At 32.2% G+C, this 25368-nt stretch overlaps 1 protein-coding gene across 3 annotated transcripts; it reads right to left on the reverse strand.

The window, feature by feature from the left end:
- Nucleotides 1–1092: 1092 nt before the first annotated feature.
- LOC132753695 (protein lev-9-like) lies at nucleotides 1093–25368 on the reverse strand. Of its 3 annotated transcripts, none has more exons than XM_060744191.1 (13): nucleotides 25053–25368; nucleotides 20232–20378; nucleotides 19643–19834; nucleotides 19056–19262; nucleotides 14476–14655; nucleotides 12870–13049; nucleotides 12277–12450; nucleotides 11684–11866; nucleotides 9108–9192; nucleotides 5232–5323; nucleotides 4130–4306; nucleotides 3469–3648; nucleotides 1093–2666 (listed from the first exon to the last, which is right to left on the reverse strand). In XM_060744191.1, exons 1-13 carry the CDS (start codon nucleotides 25120–25122, stop codon nucleotides 2389–2391), a joined length of 2145 nt encoding a protein of 714 aa, XP_060600174.1. In that variant the 5' UTR covers nucleotides 25123–25368; the 3' UTR covers nucleotides 1093–2388. The 3 variants fall into 3 exon arrangements, with proteins under 3 accessions (XP_060600174.1, XP_060600175.1, XP_060600176.1); XM_060744192.1 differs by having other exon boundaries at nucleotides 19062–19262; nucleotides 25053–25295; XM_060744193.1 differs by having other exon boundaries at nucleotides 11693–11866; nucleotides 25053–25293.

A 25368-nucleotide genomic window follows, 5' to 3' on the forward strand; every position in this document is an offset into this window, starting at 1 on the left:
CCTACCTTCCCACCAGGGCTGTCTAAAATTGAGTTGTTCAATTTCCATTTTTGGTACTGATCATTATCAATTTTGGGATATCAAGATAAAAAATTAAAGTTTGTCAGCAAACAGGGAAAATAATGCATTTACACTAATTTTTTACTTTAACGTAGCGCATCGTAAAAAAGGAAGTACAGGCTTGCCTGGCTCTATACTGGTGGCAAGGTTGTTTTTGTCACATAAAACATTTTCGTTGAAGCAACTTGAAGATTCCTTGGAATAATTGTGGTTGTTATAATATTGTTTATAAATATTGACTGGTAAAGTTTCGATATTATTTTCCATTATTATAGTATTAATAACATTTAACCAAATTCCTTGAAATGATTTTGCAAATTTAAAACTATTTGACGATTTAGACATGGTGGTACAGTGTACGAGTATATACTTATTTACAAATACAGTTTAAAGTTTGAAGAGCGGCCCTCTTTACAACAAGTACTTCTTAACGTCAGAAGTTTTAGTTTTTCCAAAACAAATTTAACCTTTGTACAGCAACACCTCTTAATAGCAACCAAACTATATGTTTCCAAAAGGGGTGTTGCTATACAGAGGTTGTACTGTATCTTAAAAATGTTTGAAATATATTTTTTGCTTCGAAATATGATTATTATGGTGCTCTTATTCAATTTTCAACGGTACTGTATAAAATTTGATTGTTATATGATTTGCTGAATAATAATCATACATTATACATTAAAGTTTAGCTAAAAAAGGCTATATGTATGCTATACTTGAATATGATCTCAAAGTTGAAAATGTATTTTAGCTTAAGTTGTCACCATGTTTTCTTTTTATTTAGCTGTTTTTATTGAGCTCTTATCTAGCTTGCGGCATCTGAATATACTCAAGTGACAAGTGCAGACCACGATAAGACGGCGCCTGCGTACCGACTGATCGTGGTCTGCACTGTTTGCTATACAGTCAGTGGTCAGGTTTTGAAAATTATCCTTGAACATAATAAATGGTTTAGATGAAAAACTTGAACTCTTTATGCTAAGGTTAAAGGTCAGTAATAGTGACACGTTTAACATATTAAACACAAGTCTCAACTGTTACAAAATTTTATTTCATCATAATTAAACAACATTTTCAGGGTTTGTATACTAATATATACATTTTCTGTACAAGGCAATGCTTAAACTGTGTATAATTACAACAAACAATGGTCTGAAAAATAAACACCAATATCAAAGAAGGCAAAATGTCAATTATAGGTTAAAATATAAACCTCAAATAGTATTTAGATTATGAAGATTGACACTCCTAAACTCTGCTAAATCCCTTCTTCGACAATTTTATAATGTACCACTTTAAGAGATTTTCGTTTTTTTTTCACAACTAAAATAGTACCCAGCTTCTATCTTATGTTGTACATGTACAAGTTTCCTCCAACCATATTAAAAAATGGCGCCAGTTGTTTGTTGACGCTTCGTGGAAACGCCCTGTCAGCATGTGTGAAATAACATTCATCTGTAATCTTTTAAAGATGCTATTACTATTAAAACTCCGTTATTTCGTTTTGATAACAAAAAATCTAATACCATAAAAGTACAACAAGAAAAAAACAACAACATAATGGTAACAACTGACAACACCGACACAACCAGATAGAAAACATTCAAGATGAAAACAATTGTCAAGAGTTTTATGAGAAAAAAAATATCTGACATTTAAAAAGTAGACCAGTTTCCTGCAAGTTGCATCTTTATAAAAAAAATCTTAATGATCAAAATCGTGTTGAAGTTTTCTAAGCATTTTACAATTTGACTTTTTATGACTAGTGGAAAAAGAGTCCAGGGATGCGGATTCGAGCTCAATACTAGAATATGACAACATTGATAGTTCAACGAATGCTTGGCGTTTAGCTAAATCCTAATAACTGCAAAACAGGTAAAAGATCAGAGAAAATTTGAAAGTTAAAAGAAAGACACCGTAGTATCAATGATGTAGAAATAATTTTAAGTGTAAGATTATACTGAGCTACAAATAATGATAAAAATATTGTATACAAGTATTATATTAAAACGCATCATTCTGTAACCTAGTATGTTCACGACATCTCTATCTCTCTGTCCGTAATACTTAACACTTTTTTAAATGACTTGTCAGTGTTTTTATTTCAGTTTTAGCAGCTAATTCAATTGTACAATTGTAATAAAATCGTAAAAATGTAAAATAAAAGTATATAAAGTGCATGCCTGCAAATGAGAAAATCAAATATGCGTTTATTCATTGCATATATGCAAATATTGCATAGGACTAGATATGAAACAAAGTTTGTAATGTTAACATCTTTACATTTTGAGATCTTATTTCATTCACAACTTTTATAATCGTTTCTTTCTATTTGTGTGTATATATATTTGGTATTGGTGTCCAAAGTTTACGGAACGGTGGGTGGATTGCAAGCTCGCACTTTGTACTGTTGAGCGGAGGTTGCCACTGTCCATTAACGCACGTGGCTCCACCGGGTCCAGTTATACGGTATCCCACGTCACAGTCGAACTCGAGTCTGTAGCCGTGCCGTATTGAACGTATATACGGCTTGAAATCAAATCTCCGCTCCATGCTTTTCTTGTAAACCTTTCCGTGTGAAATGGTCCCTGGGTTTGGACAATAAACTGTAAACAGATAAATATTTGAATAATAAATACAACACACAAGGCAGATATATTTATTTGCTGCTCAAATATATTACATGTACCAATAATTTGAAGGGGGCGATGAAATTGTGGTCAAAGTGTCTGCCTCCCAACCCAAGAATCATGGGTTCGAGTTTTACTGGGATTATGATCATGTTTTCTTATAATATCAATATCATGACACACGATAAGCTAATAACTTTCTTCACAATCCGGCTGAAAAAACTTTCGTATTTAACGGAAAGTGAGTTTCGTGGCAAATTTACATCTCTCTCTTTATCTTTGTGTGCAATAGCGTACAACAATGCCATTCTCCTTCATATACCAACAGAAATTCAAAACGCACACAGATTTTCTAACAAAGATGTTTATTTTGTAAAGTTGCATGCCTCTAGATGAGCCAAAATATTTTAACAAAACCAATCTTGAGAAAAATGTACTAAGATTTTAGGAAAAGTAAAAACATACACAATTTAAGAAATAATTAATGATTGTTTTTGTAGTATTTATTTCCATATTTCTGCTGCGTTACTAACTCACTAAGGGATATTTTTGCATTTTCTGCCATGATTTTGGCAATTTTCGCAGATTTAAACTGTTGTTTGCGATGTGTAAATTTCTCTCTTTGTTCACTTGACAATTTTTTACTGTTAAATACATTTCAAAAATGTTCACTAAAATTACCATGAATCTGGAGGCATGCAGGTTTAAGCATGAGCAAAGATATATAAATTTGGACGAATTAAAAAGTCTAAATATTGCAGTAATAAGATAAACTTACATTCCTCACAATGTGGTCTTCCACCATGCCAACTCCCAAACTCACATGTCAGATATGTCCCATTCATACCAGTGAGACGGAACCCGGCAAAACATTTATATTTTGCTCTAAATCCATGTTCCTGGCCCATATAGATTCGCATCCCATTGTGCACGTGCGGAGGGGCAGAATGGCATGGCGCTGAAAACAAGCACATTGAATTCATGTATTAGTAAACAATGGAAAAGTATATCGACAAAAACTTATTTGTAAGTCCGATGGAAGCACGCACTTTGGTATATTTGTATATCTCAGTACAATTTCATTGTAATATCTATTTTTGCATTACAATTATATGCAATGCAGTAATATGTCTTTAATTTATACACGTACTTATAAATCATTCAACATTTCTATAGATGTAAAAAAAACTAAAATACATGTAGTTATTTAGTCAAAATATTTGGGTTTTTTTTTGCTTAAAATTAACGTATCAGTTTAGCAGCCCAAACAACATCATCTTTTCGTCGTGACTTTTTGAATTCGTCAAACGTTCTTTCCTTATACGAGTATCTTGATAGTTTTTAAAAGAGTCAGTAAATTAAGCGGTCATTTTGAAAGTCACTTGATAGATTTAAAAAAGTAAGTAAATTAAGCGGTCATTTTGAAAGTTACTTGTTACCTGGAACACATTCAGCGGAGCTTGACCATGTTCCATTATTACACGTCATGCTTGACGAGTCACGTGGTACTAGTCCGCCTTTACACTGAAAACGGACCTCTACGCCATGATTCTCGTATTTCAACTCGCTCCCACCTAGCAGGGTTGCATTTGGTATAGCCGGTACTTGACACTGACCTGAAGAAAAATGAATAATTTAACATTTTGTTATCAAGGGAAATGAAATAACATTATAAAAATATATGTTCAGATATGGTCTTAAATAACTTGTATTCGAACGTCCAATTATACATCTAGAAACACAAATGTTGATAAAAAGCTTACGACGGTTCCAAAAGAAGATAGAAGGTTCATCGAATATCTTACAGAAATATTTTAGACAATTTTAGGATTTCTTTAGAATCAGAGGCTGGAGGCAAAGCTGTGCAGAAAGACACTGTAATACTCATAATTGACGATACATTTGTTTTCCGACGATGTTTTCAATAACTATACATAGGCTTCATTTAGCTTGGGCTTGCTTTGATTGATTACACCATTGATTAGTACCGGTACATTATTCACAAGAAGTTTTACAATATTTCATTTAAGTAAAATAAGGAAGGTCTCTACTCCAGATAGCCATAAAATCATACTGTGCCATAAAGGCGATTAAAATACGGTTATTAAAGGATCAGGCTTAAAGCTGCATACATATGAGTGAACATGTTGCAAGAAAATCCAACTTGAGAAGAAAGTACTGTGATTTTAAGAAAAGTGAAAAGATTCCAGATAAAAGTAATATTTTCCATGTTATCTGCGATTTATGATCGATTTTTGCCAAACGTTTCACCATATTTCTAAGGCTAATTTTGTATCTTTTGACCTCGTTTTGGTAATTTTACATGGATTCTAAGTGTTGTTTGCAATGTGAAAATTATTTTTTTTATGTTCACTTCTCAATATTTCTTTTTTAAATATATTTTCAAAATTTTCATGAAAATTTACTCAAATCTAGAGGCGTGCTGCTTTAAAAGATTTTCTATGATTTGACTGTCAAGGGATTGTTCTTTTCTAGGATGTTAATTGTTGACGTAAGTATATAAGATAAAAGTAATCTTACCCCAGCATATTGGTGGCTTATTTGACCATTCACCTGTCTCTAAACACTGTGTTTGAAACGTGTCACCTTCAAATGTTGTTCTAGCAACGCAACTGATATAAAAAAAATGATTTACATATATTATATTAAAATCATTAACAAAAAATAAATATAATTATACCGGTATGTGAACATATATTTTCATATATTTTGATTTATTAACATTAATTTTCATCACTTTATATATATTTTTCATGACAAAGAAATCAATGTACGTTTTTATGTAAATATTCACCACGATAATTGAATTTTATTTCTTCTATGGCTGTAGGGGTTAATGATGATGATGATGATGATGATAATAATAATAATAATAATAATAATAATAATAATAACAAGAGGGCCATGATGGCCCTGAGTCGCTCACCAGAAACAACTGCTTTTCAGTGTTGGAATATCAATATTTTCTAATATTAAATTTGAGCATTGAATATGTTTAAACAATAATTTGAAGAAATGCCATGACCTGGGACATTTAAGCTTTAGCTTAAACGGGGCTAATCAAATTAATATGAGCAAACTTGATGAATGCTACAAAGTTTGGTGATCATCTATCAATTATTTCAGTGGGAAATGATGTTCAGAGGTTTTTTCTATTTTAAGCTATATTGGCCCCTAAAAGGGGCCAATCAAATTAATGTGAGCAAACTTGATAAAAGACTACCCAAAATGCTACAGACAAAGTTTGGTGATCATCCATCAATTAGTTCTGTCGAAATAGACGTTTAAATGTTTTTCTATTTTTAACTTTAGCAGCCCTTAAAAGGGGCTAATCAAATTAATATGAGCAAACTTGATAAAAGATTACCTACGAATGCTACAGACGAAGTTTGGTGATCATCCATCAATTACTTCTGTAGAAATAGACGTTTAAAGGTTTTTCCTATTTTTAGCTTTAGCGGCCCTTAAAAGGGGCCAATCAAAATAATATGAGCAAACTTGATAAAAGACTACCCAAAATGCTACAGACAAAGTTTGGTGATCATCCATCCATTAGTTCTGTAGAAGAAGATGTTTAAAGGTTTTTCTATTTTTAGCCCTAAAGACCCCTGAAAGGGGCCAATCAAATTAATATGAGCAAACTTGATAAAAGACTGCCAAAGAATGCTACAGACAAAGTTTAATGATCATCCATCAATTAGTTCTGTAGAAGAAGATGTTTAAAAGTTTTTCTATTTTAGCTCTGCTGACCCTCAAAGGGGCCAATTGGAATGACAGTGTGACTGTCACAAGGATGCTACAGCAAATCTGCTTAGTAGTTTTAGAGAAGAAGACGATTGTTGACGCATGACGACGGACGACGGACGCCGGAGCATCCCCCTTTGATACTAATAGCTCACCCTGAGCCTTCGGCTCTTGTGAGCTAATAATAAAAATAATAATAATAATAACAACAAGGGCCATGTTATCATGGCCATCCCCCGCCGAATGTGTTTGCTCATTGGAAGAATATATATGTAGTAGAGCAGAATAATTCAATTTTAAGAGGTTTTTTGGTAATGAAAACTTATGGCTGGAGTGATAAAAGCTATTGAAACCTATGTGAATACTGATGGCTGAAAATAACAAAGGGCAATAACTGAAAAAATAATGCAGGGTAGGCTATCATTCTTGTGTGCTGCACTCCTCCTCAATGAGATCTATCCACCTATGAAGTTTCAAGTTAATACCTCTAACACTCTTTGAGATAAGCTCCGGACAAAAAGTATGAAAACTAACAAAGGGCAATAACTGAAAAATTATAAAGGAAAGAGTTATCATTCTTACACACAGCATTCCTCCTCAATAAGATCTATCCACCTATGAAGTTTTATGTTGACATCTCAAAGACTTTTTGAGTAATGCTCCACTCCAGTGAAAAATTAAGTATAAAAAATAACAAAGGGCAATAACTAAAAAATTATGAAAAGTAGAGTTATCATTCTTGTCCACTGCACACCTCCTGAGTGAGATGTATCCACCTTTGAAATTTCATGTTGATATCTTAAAGTCTTTATATTTTATGCTCTGGACAAAATTAAGTTTAAAAAATAACAAAGGGCAATAACTCAAAAATTATGCAGGGTGCAGTTATTATTCTTGTCCACTGCACTCCTCCTCAATATGATCTATCCACCTATGAAGTTTCAAGTTGATACCTCAAATACTTTTTGAGATATGCTCCGGACAAAATTGTCGAACGGAAGGACGGACGGACGGACGCAGACTATTTCTATATCCCCCGCCGCCTTTCGGCGGGGATAATAATAATAATAATAATAATAATAATAATATTAACAAGATATGTTTGTAAAACATGTATGCCCCCTATCGACAGTCAATTAGTCATGTGATCAGGTTATTATGCATGACTTCTGACCCAGTGAAGAAACAATTAATAAGGGTTATCTAATATCTACTGGTCATGACTAGTCACAAGGTAATAATTATTGTGACCCCATAGGTTGTGTGCAGCAATATAAGTTATTACAAATCTTACCAAATAATATATGCATAAATTTTATGAATCATGTAGGCCTCATTAATGACAGCCAAGTTGTTATATTACATAAGACCTTAAAATGTGTAAACCATAAGCATTTTTAGTTTAATATAAAAATATATACCAAGTTGTTGAGTTATTGGTCAGAAACTGTCATTAAATACAAGGTCAATATGACATTGACCCTTTGACCACAAAATCAATAGCGGTCATCTACTGGCCATGACCAATCACCATAGTTCCTAGGCCTAAGCGTTCTTTAGTTATTGATCAGAAACCGTTTTTACCTACAAGGTCAATGTGACCTTGACCTTTGACCCCTTGACCCCAAAATCAATAGGGGTCATCTGCTGGTCATGACCAATTACCATACCAAGTTTGAAGTTCCTAGGCCTAAGCGTTCTTAAGTTATTGATCGGAAACCGTTTTTACCTACAAGGTCAATGTGACCTTGACCTTTGACACCTTGACCCCAAAATCAATAGGAGTCATCTGCTGGTCATGACCAATCACCATACCAAGTTTGAAGTTCCTAGGCCTAAGCGTTCTTTAGTTATTGATCGGAAACTGTTTTCACCTACAAGGTCAATGTGACCTTGACCTTTGACCCCTTGACCCAAAATCAATAGGGGTCATCTGCTGGTCATGACCAATCACCATACCAAGTTTGAAGTTCCTAGGCCTAAGCGTTCTTTAGTTATTGATCGGAAACCGTTTTTACCTACAAGGTCAATGTGACCTTGACCTTTGATCCCTTGACCCCAAAATCAATAGGGGTCATCTGCTGGTCATGACCAATTACCATACCAAGTTTGAAGTTCCTAGGCCTAATCGTTCTTTAGTTATTGATCGGAAACCGTTTTTACCTACAAGGTCCATGTGACCTTGACCTTTGACCTCTTGACCCCAAAATAAATAGGGGTCATCTGCTGGTCATGACCAATCACCATACCAAGTTTGAAGTTCCTAGGCCTAAGCGTTCTTTAGTTATCACTCGGAAACCAATTGGTCTACGGACCGACGGACCGACAAATGCAAAGCAATATACCCCCTCCTCTTTGAAGTGGGGGCATAATAATAATTATAATAATAACATCTTATAATAATTTTAAGATTATTGAATAATAATAATGATAACAACAACAACAATAATAATAATAAACTTACAGAAGCAATGTGCTGTGTAACTTTGTACTTTTAAAGAGAAATATTTTCTTTCTTCCATATGCGTTTTATTCTTTTCATGCATGTGATTATAATATAATAAGCTACAGATAATAAATACTAAGATTTTATATTAAAAAAAGTTGTGACAATGTATCAATGGTACGTTTAACAAATATTTAGTAGGTTACCTGAAGAAGATTGTTGAGCCGACAGTAGTCTTGTGACCAATAAGGTAACCATTGAAGAAAGGTCCCGGCCAACCACAGTTAATTTCTGGAGAAGTAAATGCCAGATGATAAATGAGCCGCGTCACGACAAAACAAACATAGTGCGTTTGCGACCAGCATGGATCCAGACCAGCCTGCGCATCCGCGCAGTCTGATCAGGATCCATGCTGTTCGCTTTCCAACTCTATTACAAGTAGAGAAACTGATAGCGAACAGCATGGATCCTGATCAGACAGCGCGGATGCGCAGGCTGGTCTGGATCCATGTTGCTCGCAAACCCATTATGTTGGTTTTGTCGTGACGCGGCTCAAATGTGGATTAATGATCATGTTTAACCATTACAAGATAGAATCAATCATTATGGAAGATTTTATTACAAAGAAATAATATTTATCCCATACACGTGCCGCTTTAACGCGGTGCATATATTTTGACGTGACGTCTTTTGCGATATACAAATAGAAGATATTGAATGAGTGAACAATACTAAATTTAATGAAGGAGCTTAATAAAATCATAATATGCAAGCCTCTAGCAAACATAATATTGTGTTTTTATTCAATTTAGGATTGAATCTACACAAATATAATATTCTATTTATGTTATATCCAAAATAAGAATGGTATACAGTTAAAAAGAGTCATTTTTCATTGACGCGCCTATATATAGTGTAATATAAGGCTAGATATGTATGTGCATGTGTATAATTAATTTTCTAGTCGCGTCAAAGTAATGTTAATAAAGAATTACAAGTGACGGTTACCTTGAACTAAAAAAAGTGATTGGAAAAACACGCAATCCTACAGATGCATTGACATGAAAAACAATTGCCGAACAGAAATGCCAAATATTAACGGACTTTTTATGAATTTCTAAACTGTATAGATATGTAGTTGTTTTTTTTTTCTCTTTTATTTCTGAATCAATCAAAAGTACAATATACTATTGTATACCAGTTGTTTATTTCTGTACAAATCATCCATAGCGACGATTAAAGAGGAACATTACAAAAATGTAGAAAAGAGTTTATTTGGATATCATTTTTTGCATATACATTTGTGTAAAAGGAAATTTGAACTAAGTCTCTGAAACTTTAATTCTTGAAAGACTTAACATTATGGGAAGACTTGATGTCTTCCCAGTCTCAACGCATCTTGTTTTCCGTATCGTATATTGTTATTAAGAACATATCGTAAATCTTAAGCACAAGTCATGTATCGGGACACTCAATCCAGAATGCAGCTGGGTAAAAAAACAAACCATTCGAAACAATACCAAAACTTTTTGATATATCTAATCCCCAATGTAAAGTGAACTGGACAAAGGCCTGTAATATTATGAATAATAACGTTATAAATATTTATTATCAGACAAACCACAAAGTAATTATACATTGAAGTTTTTGGCAAGTGCGAGATTTTTTATACGATATTACATATATCCATATACATTGTACCAGATATTAAAATGTTCTAGAACAAAATAATTATTTATCGTATAAATGTTCACTCTAAATCACGAAAAGTTTTGCAAGCAGCTTTTTATTAGAATATGCAAATGATACAGTACATTTACTATTGTTTTTATCAATATTTAAAATATTAATGGAAAATGTGCCCTATTTACTTTATAAGATTTGAAATTACATGACAGTAACAATATACTGAAAGAAAGGCACTTTCCTTTCACTATCATATTACCTTTGAATGTGTTTCTGGAAGAACAATGTGTATGAAATATTGAATAGAATTCAGAAATATACATAAATTGATTAAACGTTTGGCAATGAATAGATCCCTGACCTGTCTAAATTCTAATGAACAGATGAGTATGCAAAAAGAATTTCACCAGAACATATTTGTTAAATAAAGAGCACATGCCAATGTTTGTGGTAAAATCTATTGTTATTCAAATAAAAGGTCATAGTAGGGATTTATTTATTAAATCCCTTTTATAGAGATCACAGTGATGTGAAATAATGATTCAATATTCTCTAGAGAGAAAAGAAAAGACAGTTGCAGTTTATTTTAAAACACATTTTTAATGAACGCCGGTATAGAAAGATAATAAAAATGAAAAGAAAATGTGATAAATAGATTTAAAGCTGCGTGTCACCAGATGAGTCAAAAATTTAAGAAAAATCAACTTTGAGAAAGATGTACTTTGAGAAAAATGTAGTAGGATTCCAAGAAAAGTAAAACTATTCATATTTCAAGCTGTGCTTAATATATAATATGTAACGAATGACTGATGCTTCAATATTTATCACCATGTTTCTACTGTTGGCTATTTTTTGTATATTTTGACCTTAACTTGGTAATTTACGTGGGTTAAGAGTACCGTTTCCGATGTGGAAACTACTTTCTTTTGACAAAATTTAACTTTTTTCATTTTCATGAACAGTAGTATGAATCTGGAAGCAGGCTGCTTTTAAGATGGGTAACTTGGCAAAAGTTATGCAATATTCAGATAAACTTAGTTGTAATGTTGACGAGAATTGAAAGATTCTTTGCATTTCTATAGTTAAACATAAGAACCTTTGTAACCTTCACATTTTGCTGCAGCTCCGCTCCATGTGCGGTCCGACTGGCATCGTCTCTCTGACGCCCCGATGTTCTTGTAGCCATCATCGCACTGAAATCTAATAACTGTACCGTATCCCGTACCGTCACCGTACATATGACCATATACCGGAGCAAACAGATTTGGGCAAGTCACAGCTGAAAAAATACATCTTTGTGAAAGTCTTCAAATTCACCTTGGTGCGACAGAGCCGCCATATAGAGAGATCAAATTTCGTATTATGTCAATAATGAATTACGCAATAAATGGATCAAGAAAGTTCGGTTCTGCCATACTCGTGAAATTAATGTTCAGAATTAATATTCATACTTATACTCGTATGGGAAGCAGTCGGCGGATATGACGTAAACACTGATAAAAGTATTTTAAACAGAATAATGAACGGACGTCCATGACTGTTAAAATATTTATTCCACATGTACAGTACTGTATTTGGTTTGAAATATGCAAGTTCTAAATACATGTATATGAAAAAATACAATGAAATTCTCACAGACTCAGTGAAAGTGCGGTTGTTTACCAAATAAAACTAAAATAGAAAACTCACGTTCACATATAGGTTTAATTCCGGACCATCTGCCATCAGCTTGACATGAACGATTACCTTGACCCACTAGCTCGAACCCATCATGACAGAAATACTTGACCACGTTTGGAAATGTAAAGGCGTAGCCAGTGCGCCATCCGTTGTCGATATCCCCGGGGAAACCACAACTCCTTGCTGGAATGGAGAGACGTAAACTATGCAACATGTTTAATTTATATTTAGTTATCTACAATAGATACTGTTAAATTATGTTAGTGGGTACGGTATGCCTCAAGATTTATAGTAAATGTTAAAAAAAATGAAAAAAATGATGATACGCGCCAAAATATGCATAAATCACTTGCCCATTAAGGGGTAAATATATGATGTATAGTAAATACAATCATATTTTCCATAACGATTGCAGTAACGTAATCTTACACCTAAATTATCTTATCTAAGAATGATTTAAATGTTTTAAAAAAATCTTCACCTGGAGCATGTAACTTTAGAATCATTTAGTCAAACTGTTTTGCTAACATAACTTAATTTAAGTTATCGGAAGTGTAATTTTTAAATGAGTTTCTAAACTACAAAAGAAAAAAACTTCTTACGGGAGCACAGCAACGTGAGTCCGATCCATTTTCCTTCTCCACTACACATTGCACGTGGTTCACCGTCGGCATAGTAACCATACGAACATTTATACATTAATTGTTGACCGGACGGATACAGTGGTTGCGAGTCGCCATTATGCTCTGCATGCTCAATTTTTGGAGGATCATTACAGGTTACTAGAATTACAAAACACATGATAAAGATATTACATCCGAAAGTGACAAAATATAGGTTACTTTCTGTACATCGTATATATATATATTTAAGCGTTCGTATGACAATATTGTCACATCATATCACCGCTTTACATGTGAATTTCAACATTTAGTTAACTACACAACTATCGTATTTCTTATAAGAAAAATATCTTTTAAATTTCTTCATAAACTGCGTTTAACATTTTATCGAGTCTGAACATTAACATAGAAAGAACAGAATTAAAAAAAATTGTCTAACATTTATAACTCATCGTTATTTATTTCTTGAAACAATTTGACATTGTTTAAAAAGGTGTTGAATGTTATTGAATGAAAGTCCAGTCACATTGTAACTTTCTGTAAAACATCCATCTCGAAAAAATATACATGGAAATTTATGTAATATAAAAAGATAACAATAATAAATTCTTCTGAAAATAAAATACGTTATTACAATATTTTACTACTTTTTCAATATATTCTCGTTTGTTGATTAAAAAAAAACATACATGGACGCTTATATCTTGGAATGCTTTGTGTCCTAAATGTAGTACTTGTTGAACACACTAATACAAAATGAACTTCATCTTCAATATTGTTACACTAACGCACAGTTATTTTGTATATTTATATTAATTTAGACACATGATATACTGCGGTTGTTTGTCATTACCAGAATGGCAGAATCTAAGACACTTAGCAAGATAAAAAAATGCTAGAATCCAAAAAGAGATTTACCTTATTCTATAGCCTACAAGCTTAAAATTTACAACTATAAAAAGTACATTTAATATATCAAATTTGGTTTGATATCTTTGATCTTCGTTAGTCGCCACAAACCCCAAAATCTTTACCACGCTAAATATCTTAAATGAATTCGCCCATCTCGCAATCTGAACAAAACCAGTTTTCTGGAAAAATTTAAAAACATACACCGTGTAGGTCTGTATTGGTCGAATGGGCGAATTCAGTATAATAGCTGAATTTATTATATACTTATAAATGAAATATTGAGAAATATACATGTAGATGAAATAAAATGCGTATTTTCATTTTCCGTATTTTCACTGTAAACATTTATTTTTCACTGCAGTGAAACATATTTCCCGTATTTTCACTGGTGTCTTGCCGGACTACTTTCTTTTAAATTCTGCCAGTACACATAATTCAAGGGAAAGTCTTTCAAATTTTAATGTCAAAAAAGAGAAACATGTATATAATAAACAGAAAATTCAAGTTTTTTCTATAAATACATTATTTATTTTCATCTTGTGGCATGAAAATTACCATATTTCACTTGTGGCTACCGCCACTCATGAAACATTTATTTTCATACCACTCGATGAAAATAAATAATGTATTTATAGAAAAAACTTGAATATCCTCTATATATTTTATGATTTACCAGCTTCACAACTAGGCGGTACTCCTTCCCACTTCCCTCCACTTAGACATTTCCTTTCCTCTCTACCAGCCAGGTAAAACTTCCGTTTACAATGATATATTGCTACACTTCCTACGATATTTGATGGACTTTGTTCCACCCAACCATTGTGTATATCTTCAAGTCTTGGGCACCCAGCGTCTGTAAAATTATCATATTGAATTTACCAAAATACATGTAAATCATTTAAAAAGATAAGTTTTAAAACTGGATAAGTACGAGTATAAATTGGATTACATGACATCATTTTTATCTGTTAGAATAAAATGAAATAAAACTACAATTGGTCGGATAAGAAGATATTGTGATTAATGCAGAGGGAAGAATTTTTACTAATAACTGATTGTTTATTACCAGAACATTGTTTAAATATCATCTTCAATCATTTTGTTCTGTATTTATAAAAACCTAAAACGAATAAAAGCTTGCTGGTGCTGTAGTTGAGAGGAAGACGAATTGCTGAAGGGATTTTTTTTAAATTACAGGTAAAGAAACTGACTTAACTCAGCAAAAAGGTTATCAAATCAAAATTACACTAAACTCTCAACCTATTTTTACAAAAGTGATTTTCTTGAATTTATTAAAAGTCCTCTTAGACTTTATGTAAGACGATGGTCATGCGAACTGATTCAAGAAGTCAATTACCCAATTATTATTTTAATACGTTTTTACCGTCCTGTAAGAGGTTGATAAACAAGAGGGCCATGATGGCCATGAAGTCGCTCACCTGTATATAGGCACACAGAGCGAGGCCAGTTTAAACCCCAGGGCTTTTATTTGAACAAAATTGGTAGACACACATTAAGAAAATGTTTCATGCTAAACATCTAAGGTCTAGCTCGTTGAGTTTTTAATTTTTTTTTAAAGTTTTTACTATACACATATAGTTAAAAGCAATGACATCCCTAGGGCGGGGCCAGTTTTGACCCCAGGGCTTTTATTTGAACAAGCTTTGAAGACACTCACTAGAAGGTGTTTCATGCTTTATATCTAAACTCTAGCTATTTGTTTTATTCAAAGAAGATTTTTGAGTTTTTGCTATACACATATAAGGAAAATTAATGTCCCCCGGGGCAGGGCCAATTTTGACCCTATGGCTTTTATTTGAACAAACTTTGAAGACACTTACTGGAAGATGTTTCGTGCTTAATATCTAAACTCTAGCTATTTGGGTTTTTTCAAAGAAGACTTTTTTAAAAAGCTTTTGCAATACACATATAAGGAAAATCAATGACCCCCGGGCAGGGCCAATTTTAACCCCATGGCTCTTATTTGAACAAATTTGGTAGACACCCATCAGAACATCTTTCATGCTAAGTATCTTAGCTCTAGCTCTAGCTCTTTGGGTTCTATAAAAGAAGTTTTTTTAAGTTTTTACTATATGCATATAGGGAAAATCAATGGCGGGGCCAATTTTGATCCCAGGGCTTTTATCTGAACAAACTTGATAAACACTCATTAGAAGATGTTTCATGCTAAATATCTTAGCTCTAGCTCTTTGTGTTCTTTAAAAGAAGATTTTATAAGTTTTTGCTATATGCATATAGGGAAAATCAATGACCCCCTGGGGCGGGGCCAATTTTGATCCCAGGGCTTTTATTTGAACAAACTTGATAGACACTCATTAGAAGATGTTTCATGCTAAATATCTTAGCTCTAGCTCTTTGTGTTCTTTAAAAGAAGATTTTATAAGTTTTTACTATATGCATATAGGGAAAATCAATGACCCTCTGGGGCTGGGCCAATTTTGACCCCAGGGCTTTTATTTGAACAAACTTGGTAGACACCCATTAGAAGATGTTTCATGCTAAATATCTTAGCTCTAGCTCTTTGGGTTCTTTAAAAGAAGATTTTTTAAGTTTTTACTATATGCATATAGGGAAAATCAATGACCCCCTGGGCGGGGCCAATTTTGACCCCAGGGCTTTTATTTGAATAAACTTGATAGACACTAGAAGATGTTTCATGCCAAATATCTAAGCTCTACCTCTTTGGGTTTTTTAAAAGAAGATATTTTAAGTTTTTTCTATCGGTTGCCATGGCAACCAGAGTTCTGCATGGAATTAAATTCTTTGAACAATTTTTAAAGGTGACCACCAAAGGAACATTCCTGTGAAGTTTGGATGAAATTGGCTCAGCGGTTTATGAGGAGATGTCATTTAAAGTAAAAGTTTACGGACGACGGACGACGGACGGACGACGGACGGACGGACGGATGCCGGACGAAAAGCGATCACAAAAGCTCACCCTGTCACTTTGTGACAGGTGAGCTAAAAAGGTCTAATGTGTTCATACCGATTATATAATTATTTTAAAGGTACATTTTGCCTTTAACAAATAGATTTTTATTTCTTGAGAAAGGGCAAATATGAATTTTATAATGTTAAAATAAATAGATGCTCCTTATTTGAAGAAAGTAGTGATCAATGTGAACATATTTGTAATAAAAGTATCAAAATGTAAACAAAGTAATATTTTGACTGCCATACAAACTACTAATTCGCTGTAACTTTACTTAATGGCAAAAGCAACAGATGAAAAAGATACTTTAGGTAATTGACCAATGAGTATCTTTTTAGGAACTATAAAAGTACACCAAAATATAAAAAACGTTTTGAGGAATAAAAATAAAAGCATATCTAACACATAATGGTCCCCTAACTATTTATATAATTAATAACAACAATAAATAGCATGAGAGAAACACACGACAACGCCGAAACAAGTTTAAATTTTGTTTAAAACCTACTAGTTTCGGGTATTCACTACCCGTTTTTCAAGGTAAAGATTTCTAGAAATTTGTCTCTAAAGTATACAAAATCAGCGTTACGCTATTTAATTGTTTCTATATTTATGACAATATTTATATAATTATATCCTTCATTTCACTGTGTAGAATGCATGATATTTATACTGTTTAAAATAGAAAATACTGCGCAAATGAAAGAAAAAACAAACAAACAAAAACATCTAACTTTCTGATTTAACAGACAACAAAAAACAAGCAGTCGAACAAATGCACGCATTGACCTTTGAGAATCTCGTCAAACAGAGAAGAAATAAAAACGATTAGTTCTAATGAAAGAGAGATCAATATGAATTGAGGCTAATTAGATAAAAAGAATCCAAAGTGAACAAATTGCCGGACTTTATAAATGGCTTTGTTAAAGTATCCCTGTAATGATGATTAAAACCGACTCAAGTTACACCATTACACAGCTTTCTTTGAAAAATGTGAGTGAAATATGATTTCGAAAGATTTATTGGGAACATGTAGCATATTATTGTAATATGTGGCCATACTGAGATTTTAAAACTTCCAAAGTTACCTTTTTGTTTTGTATTACCAATATACAAAATCTTATAATAAATAATTATATATAAAAAAAATACAAACATTTCCCCCATTTGAATTGAAAACAACATGATCACCTGAGTAGTGAATACCATTGGACAAAATGACAGTGCCCACTATTGTCAGAAATAAATCTGACAGCTGTCTGCAAAAATGTCCGAGAATTCACTTCAATATTGTCATGGTTTCCTTTTAGATCATCGATTTTATCATCTTTATTTGTTGAGGATTAAATAACGCTTAAACCGGTGCTAGGGTGCATGAAAGATGTTGCATCTTCTCCTGAACAGTTACAATCAAACAATAAAGACAACAAGAAAATGATGTAAAAGTAAGTCAGTCCTATTTTCAGTAGACTTGAACGTAAGTTTAAGACGTAGGTCAATAGTAAGGTTAATGCCACATAAAACTCAAAGAAAATGCGCGCTAATAATGTTGCGACAACAGCAGCTTCCAGTAAAGTTTCAATGAGACCGATTAGTTGTGAGTTAATATTTTAAAAGTTTCTGAGGTGGAGGGCGGGTCATCTTTTCAGTTTACTAACCTTTTTCTATATAACATTGCCCAGAGATCATTATCATTTGGTTCGTTAAATAGGCAATAAATTACCCATTGATTGGCTTAATACATTATATAATAGTATGTCGTAAGCTCAGTTAAACAATAATGCTTAAACTACGTAATAAATATCGTTTTAGGCAAATGATAACACTTAAAGAATTAACCTTATTTTAATACGAAAGCAACCGGATGGCTTTCAAATAATGTTTTTTTTTTCTGGCATGTAGGTCTGAAAGTCGATGAATTCCCCAGTGACTATCTAAATACCCCATGCAAAAGTATGTCAACAGCTCAGTAAAACTATTACGCCACAATTAGATAATAGATGTCGTCGTAGGTAATGCTAATACAAAAGAGGTCATGCCTTAATTTAGACTGAAACAGTGCTCTCAAAGTTTTGCCCTGTCCTATTTGATGTCCTGCCGGGCTCCTTGCCAGTGGTCCTGTGTTGGGGGATGCGTTCATTGAATGCCTCCCTTCCTTGTTGACCTTGTTTTTCATATTTTATTCATTTTATTGAAATATGTTGATCATTCATTTTTTTCTGATGTAACGTGAAGAGACTGACTGACCCGTAACTTTTGTTACTTTACACAATATGTAGTAAATATAAATGGTTGGTTACCCTTACGTGTGCAGGTCATGTTTGGTCCCACCCATCCAGTTATACCCCCGCCCACACACCACGCCCTCACAACAGCGTCGCTGTTTAAAGTAAATTCCGGTTCGCATTTGTATTGTAGCATTGTCCCAAGTTTAAACTTGCGCTGATCTGGCGATCCGTCATGGACTGCGTTGTAGATACTGGGTGGCGACGAACACTCTACCTTTTCTGCAATAAATGAAATAAGCATTGTTATAATATTATTTCTCCCAAAACAAACAATTATTATTATTATTATTATTATTACTGATATTTTTATTATTATTATTATTTTTATTATTATTATTATTATTATTACTGTTATTATTATTATCAGTATTATCATTATTATTATTATTATTATGTTTTCGCTTCAGAAGAATAAATACCATTTGATCAAATTCATTTAAACTTACTCGGTATTAACAAAACATGCCCTAAAATGCTTTGTCTTGATATTTAAAACAATGAGCAAAGGGTTATTCGAAACTAAAAAAATATAGCTTAAATATTTAAAGAATTAAATACATTAAATCTATGTTATATACTGTATTGTACATTTTACTCACCCATATTATGGTCAACAAAACACTGTGGTATAGAACCACTCCATGTTTCATCACCTTGGCACACCCTTGCCTGGTCCCCGCGGAGTTTATAACCATCTTCACAATAATACTGAGCTATAGCACCAAAACGGTTATTAGGCTTAATATCCACCCGCCCATGTGGAATATTAGCCAATGGTTTACATTCTTGGTCTAAAAATAGATCGGCACTTGTTAAACATTACATATAATATTTATTAAAGAAATAAATTTGAGGTCTGTATCTCAGGGAATGAGGAAACAATGTCTAAAATAACACTGGCATTTTTATATATATATGTTTTTCATTATATATATACTAGTACATGTAAAAAGCAGAAAAAACATTTAAAAATATTTAAAATGACTTAGAACTATAGAGTAAAACATGAAACATTTATTTAAAAAAAATATACAACGGCACAAACAAAGCTCGTTTCAAAGCGTACTTTATTAGAAATGTGGTTATTTCTTTAAAAATCTATTTTCTGGAGGTTTATATCTTATAATTACAATATTAACTTTTAATGAAATATCTTATTTTTTTTATAGTAATTTTGATATTTCTTACTTAGCTTTATACAGCTCATTCCACAAATTCCATCGCACTGACATTTTTTCTTGTTCGACCGACATTCACGATTGTGTTGGCATGCTTTGCGACACTCTCGCCCCGTGGGTAATGGATCTTGTCGTTCCTGGCACGCCCCTTCAACTGCTGTAATTAGAAAGAATACAAAAAATAACTAATTTACCATCTTTTGATATTCTAATGTACACGGAGGACTAGTTACAACCTTCGCAGATTATCAAATATAATTTTGTGCATGCGCAAATAATCTGATCTGGAAAAGTTTATTTAAAGGCTATTTAACATTGAACCTAGGCTAAATTGTGTTCCATGATTAATTCTCTATCGTTTATATCTGAGAATGATGCACAATCAATAGCAATTAATGCAATCCTAACAATGCTTGTTCAGTTAATTGAACACTATCCTGTTGGTTTGCTAATAAATTTTGTTACATTATAGACATCTCCATAAATGATATTAATAGAGGGAAAAAATAACTGGTTGTCTAATGTGAAATCATTTTAGAAAATGCAGGTTTATCATATGTATGGTATAATCTAATTTTCATAACCTTAAAAATGTACATTTATGTTATTGACCAATTCATCCAGTCATGGTATCATAATGTAACAACTAGCCCGAGTCTAGGCACAAATAGACTTTTAAGACGTCATTTGATTACTCACTGTATCTTGATATAATGCCAAAGAAATTAAGGATTGATTTTGCAAAACGTAGAATAGAAATTGGACTGTCTATAATGCTTATAATAATATACGTAAACAGTACTTAAAGAAATATAATTATAATAGACCTAGTGCCCATAAATGCGTTGAATTAATGCAGAATACCAACAGCAACATTCAACTTAAATTATGTAAATATATATATGAAGAGTTTGAAATACGTCAGGGTATTGTTCATATCTTATCTGGATAAGCTCATTGCAGTAGCTTTATTTTAGAATAAAATTGATATACAAATTGTCCATGTTATGCTTCAATAATTTCATGAAACATTTGACTTATTTTGGCAGTAATTTAGCAGTAAGTCATAAAATATACGTTCAACCTATAGCTACTTGTTTTCTAGCTTCCATTTTCTCTCTTGTTTTGACTATGTGTATCATATTTTTTCTGCTAATATATTGTCTATAAAATTTCATCATGTTGACAAGTTATATTGTATCATTGTATATGTAATAGAAAGAGCACCGAAACACGAGGCTATCTGATTTGTACGAGGGGCGTAGCCCCCGAGTATTAATCAGATTGCCGCGTGTTTTGGTGATCTTTCTCTTTTGTATCATAGTCAAACATAAAAGCACGTTCCCTGTTGTCACAATATGAAACCCCGGCAAAAATGAACCAATGAACGAACATCTGAAGATGACATTTCTGTCGCTTTCCCTTTCTCTGCCGTCACAATATGTAAACCCCAGCAAAAATGAGCCAATCAATGGGCATGCTCTGGAGTGCGGGTAACTAATACCCGCACTCCAGTTAACGCACTGTGCATGTATATGTATACGATTTAACCCCGACACATTTTCAACAGAAAGGTCTCCAAACTATGATACAAATGTGTTGTGTAGCAAGAAACGTCATGTTTACCCTATTAAATAAAATATTTTGAACTTTGAATCTTGAATATATAATGTAAACATAACGTTTTCATAAATTTGGATACTATTTATTGGCCGTCACTGTATATTATCTTTCTTGACCTAAATCACTCAGACAAATATCAAATGTTTTGATATTATACATATAGATTTTTCTATATAAAACAACAGTGTTACTGATAATTTGGTTATTATACTATAAAAAGAGAGGGGCAAATATTCCGACGGCGTTATCAAAAATGAATTGACCCATGTTCATAAAGATATAGCAAGTGTCAGGATCAATTCCAGAACATAAAAAATCTCCATTGTTTTTCCTCATAGATTTAATATTCAATGTTAGCTAGTTAAAAGAGAATTTAAAGTAGCAAGTATGTGGAACTTCAGAATAAAATTATTATTACTTTACATGATATTGACATTTCAAAATTTAAAAAATTGATCCAAATATTGATCTTTATCTTTAATATTGATCTTTATCTTAAAATTGAGAATTATTCTTGTAACTGTTTTATCATTATTCCTCAATTGTAGCCCAAAACAGGATTATGTCTTTGCGTAACAGCATTTATAATACATTTTAGTGATGTACCATTTAATTTCAGTCTCATACGATCAAGTGTTAAAAGCAATGCAAATAGGATCATAGGATCATTTCAGGTTTTCGTAGTAAATACGAGATCATGTTATTGTGGATAATTGTAGCTTAGAAATTCAGCTTATTTACAGGGGGCAGGGCGTTATACATTCTTCTACAAAGTCTTAAATATTTATGACAGATTAAATCCTAAATGAGGAGTCGACTGAAAACGATATGTACAAAAAAATCAAAGTGGTGTAACAAGCGACAAAGATAAATGTATGCAAATATATAGCTATTTTTCATTACAAACAGAACACATTCTTGTTGTTATTGTTTTGTCTAATAAATTCACGAAAATACGAGATAATTGCTCCATTGATCGACTTCCAGAAACTGCAGCCTTCTCTCTCGGTGAGTAATCCAAAATAATTTGTGATGTTACACGTAATTATTCAAATCGTGTCCGGGACATTAATGAAAAACGATCTAGTTTTTATGTTGCTATCGTTTACAAACGTTTATTTGTCTGAATAGATGAATTGATAAAAACTCAATGGCAATTTGTTTGTAATACAGTTTGAAATGATTTGCATTCAACAAATTTTAGAGGGCTTATTTACCACAGTGAGTATCTATGGAAACAGACATAAAGTTCCCTTATATAACGTTTTAATTGTTATTTATGTGGTTTTCCTACCAACAGCAAATAACTATGTAAATGTTTAACTTTGACTTTAGTTAAAAAATTAATGAATGATTACACATTCAAATTATTCGGGAAATGTAACTTAGTATGGAGTGCTAGCGTAACAATGCTATCTTAAGGTAGTTGTTTCTGAAATGTTACTTTATTATTGTGATGAAATGATATAAATATTCGGGTTTAATTTACATTCGTATTCACCATATGAAATGAAATTGAACAACAATAAATGTTAATTTGATGTATATGTCCTATCATGAATGTATTTAAATAATTAAAAAACGTGCGTTTTCGAGTTCAAATCCCTGGACACTTTTCTAAGCAATATATTTTAAATATTAAAAAAGAGCTGTGATGACAATTTTTTTTTGGATAAACATATGTATTTTAAACCACAATGTTACCTGTATTTATTAACATGTACTCATATATTGTTTTAAGTTTAGTCAGCCTGAATAATTGATAAAGAGAATACTAGAAGTAACAATAATAACAACAACATATGCTACACAAAAACAATTTCTGAAATTGACAATTTGCAATATATTTTGTCGGATAACGTTAATAACATTACAATTTCATCAATCAGTCTTCATTGTGTCATGATAACTATTTATCAGATAACTAATTAGAAGTTGAACCTACTTCACAATATAGCTTCTTTGAACGCATTAATATAAAATGAGAGCTTTACGACTGACATCTAGTAATACAATATTTACGAGATAGTTATTAAAATGTTCTTAGCAAGCAATTGTTGTTTGCGACAGAACATATCCATATTTTATCGTTTATTTTACACCTTATAAATGTAACAAATGAACTTCCAGAACCTTCAGTCTTTCCATCATTTGATCTCAGATTAAATAAAAACGTTATTGGACCTGAATCTTACCAAGTTAAAATTCACCAGTTCCAAAACTTAATATGAAATCATTAGTGTTCTTTAAAAAAGTTCATACGAAGAAACAATATTTAAGTTCATATTAGTTATAAGAATTTAAAATAATTATTCCCTAAAATTTACAGCATTTAACAATAATTCAAAAGAAACCATTGTAGCTCTTCATAAAAAATCTTGTTTGATTCGTACTTCAATTCTGATACATTATTTACATATATGTCACATCAACTGACAGCTTGATGTTGGTCTAGAAGAGGAACTTCCGCTCTCTTATTCTGCTTAATAAAATTACTATTAACTGTTTGTGAACCAATATTGATTTTGCATGATATTGTAACTCAGAGTATATTTTTGCTGTACCTCAATCTTATTTGCTCGAGTAGTTATGTCAAATAGAATACAATAATACTTGTTGGAGGTGCGAAGCGCTTTCTTGCTGGTATTACAAGAATAATGTCCGACCATTTATTTCAACTAAATCAACTTATAATAATTCTGACATTTCTGTGTGGTTATTACATTAGAATAAACAACCATGGTTAATTTTATATAAAGTTTAACAATTTACAAATGTCTACAAATGAAAGTTTCTGGCATTTTTCTTTTCTGATAAACAGGTTGACATTTAAATGTTTTCAATTGTTACTTTAACTAATTTTATGTTCAATAAACTATATCTAGTAATTCCAATTTTTAAAAAAGGAAAAAAAAGTATTTCCATACTAACTGAGCTTCATTCTAGTGTCACCGATTCTCACACTTATGCAACAATTTAGAAGCAGGAAAGTGTTAAAACTAGTTTTTCCCTAAATAAATGTACGTTTTTTTTTAAAAAAACTTCCATTGAATTCTATATATTAAATAAAAAAAAATGCGATAATCTAAGATATAAAGACATTAAAGGCATACAGCAGGCTACAATTTATCACTCCAAACGAAATATAAGATAACGTTACGTAATTCGAAATATTTTGTAAACAAGATAAAAGTGTATTATGACTTACCTGAATCATATCCTAAATTTATCCACAAAACTACGCAATATATAAGTACGCACTGTTTTCCTGTAACCATTTTTTCAAGTTTGTATACTAGTACTTCGATTTAGTCCGACATTAAATGTACACTATTAAAAGTATGGTATAAAATATAGCATTTTTCCTGAATATTAAGCAATACACACTTTATCACAAATATGATAACATCAACGCGTGCTGTTTCTCACAAGTTGCACTACATCTCTCAGGTGTACGAGAATTTAATCACACAGCCAATTACTTGTGTGATATTATGCTATTTATATCGAAACTACTTGTATGA

Source organism: Ruditapes philippinarum, unplaced genomic scaffold (assembly GCF_026571515.1).
Source record: "Ruditapes philippinarum isolate M1 unplaced genomic scaffold, ASM2657151v2 ctg1797_1_1_1_1, whole genome shotgun sequence".
Taxonomy (NCBI): Eukaryota; Metazoa; Mollusca; class Bivalvia; order Venerida; family Veneridae; genus Ruditapes; species Ruditapes philippinarum.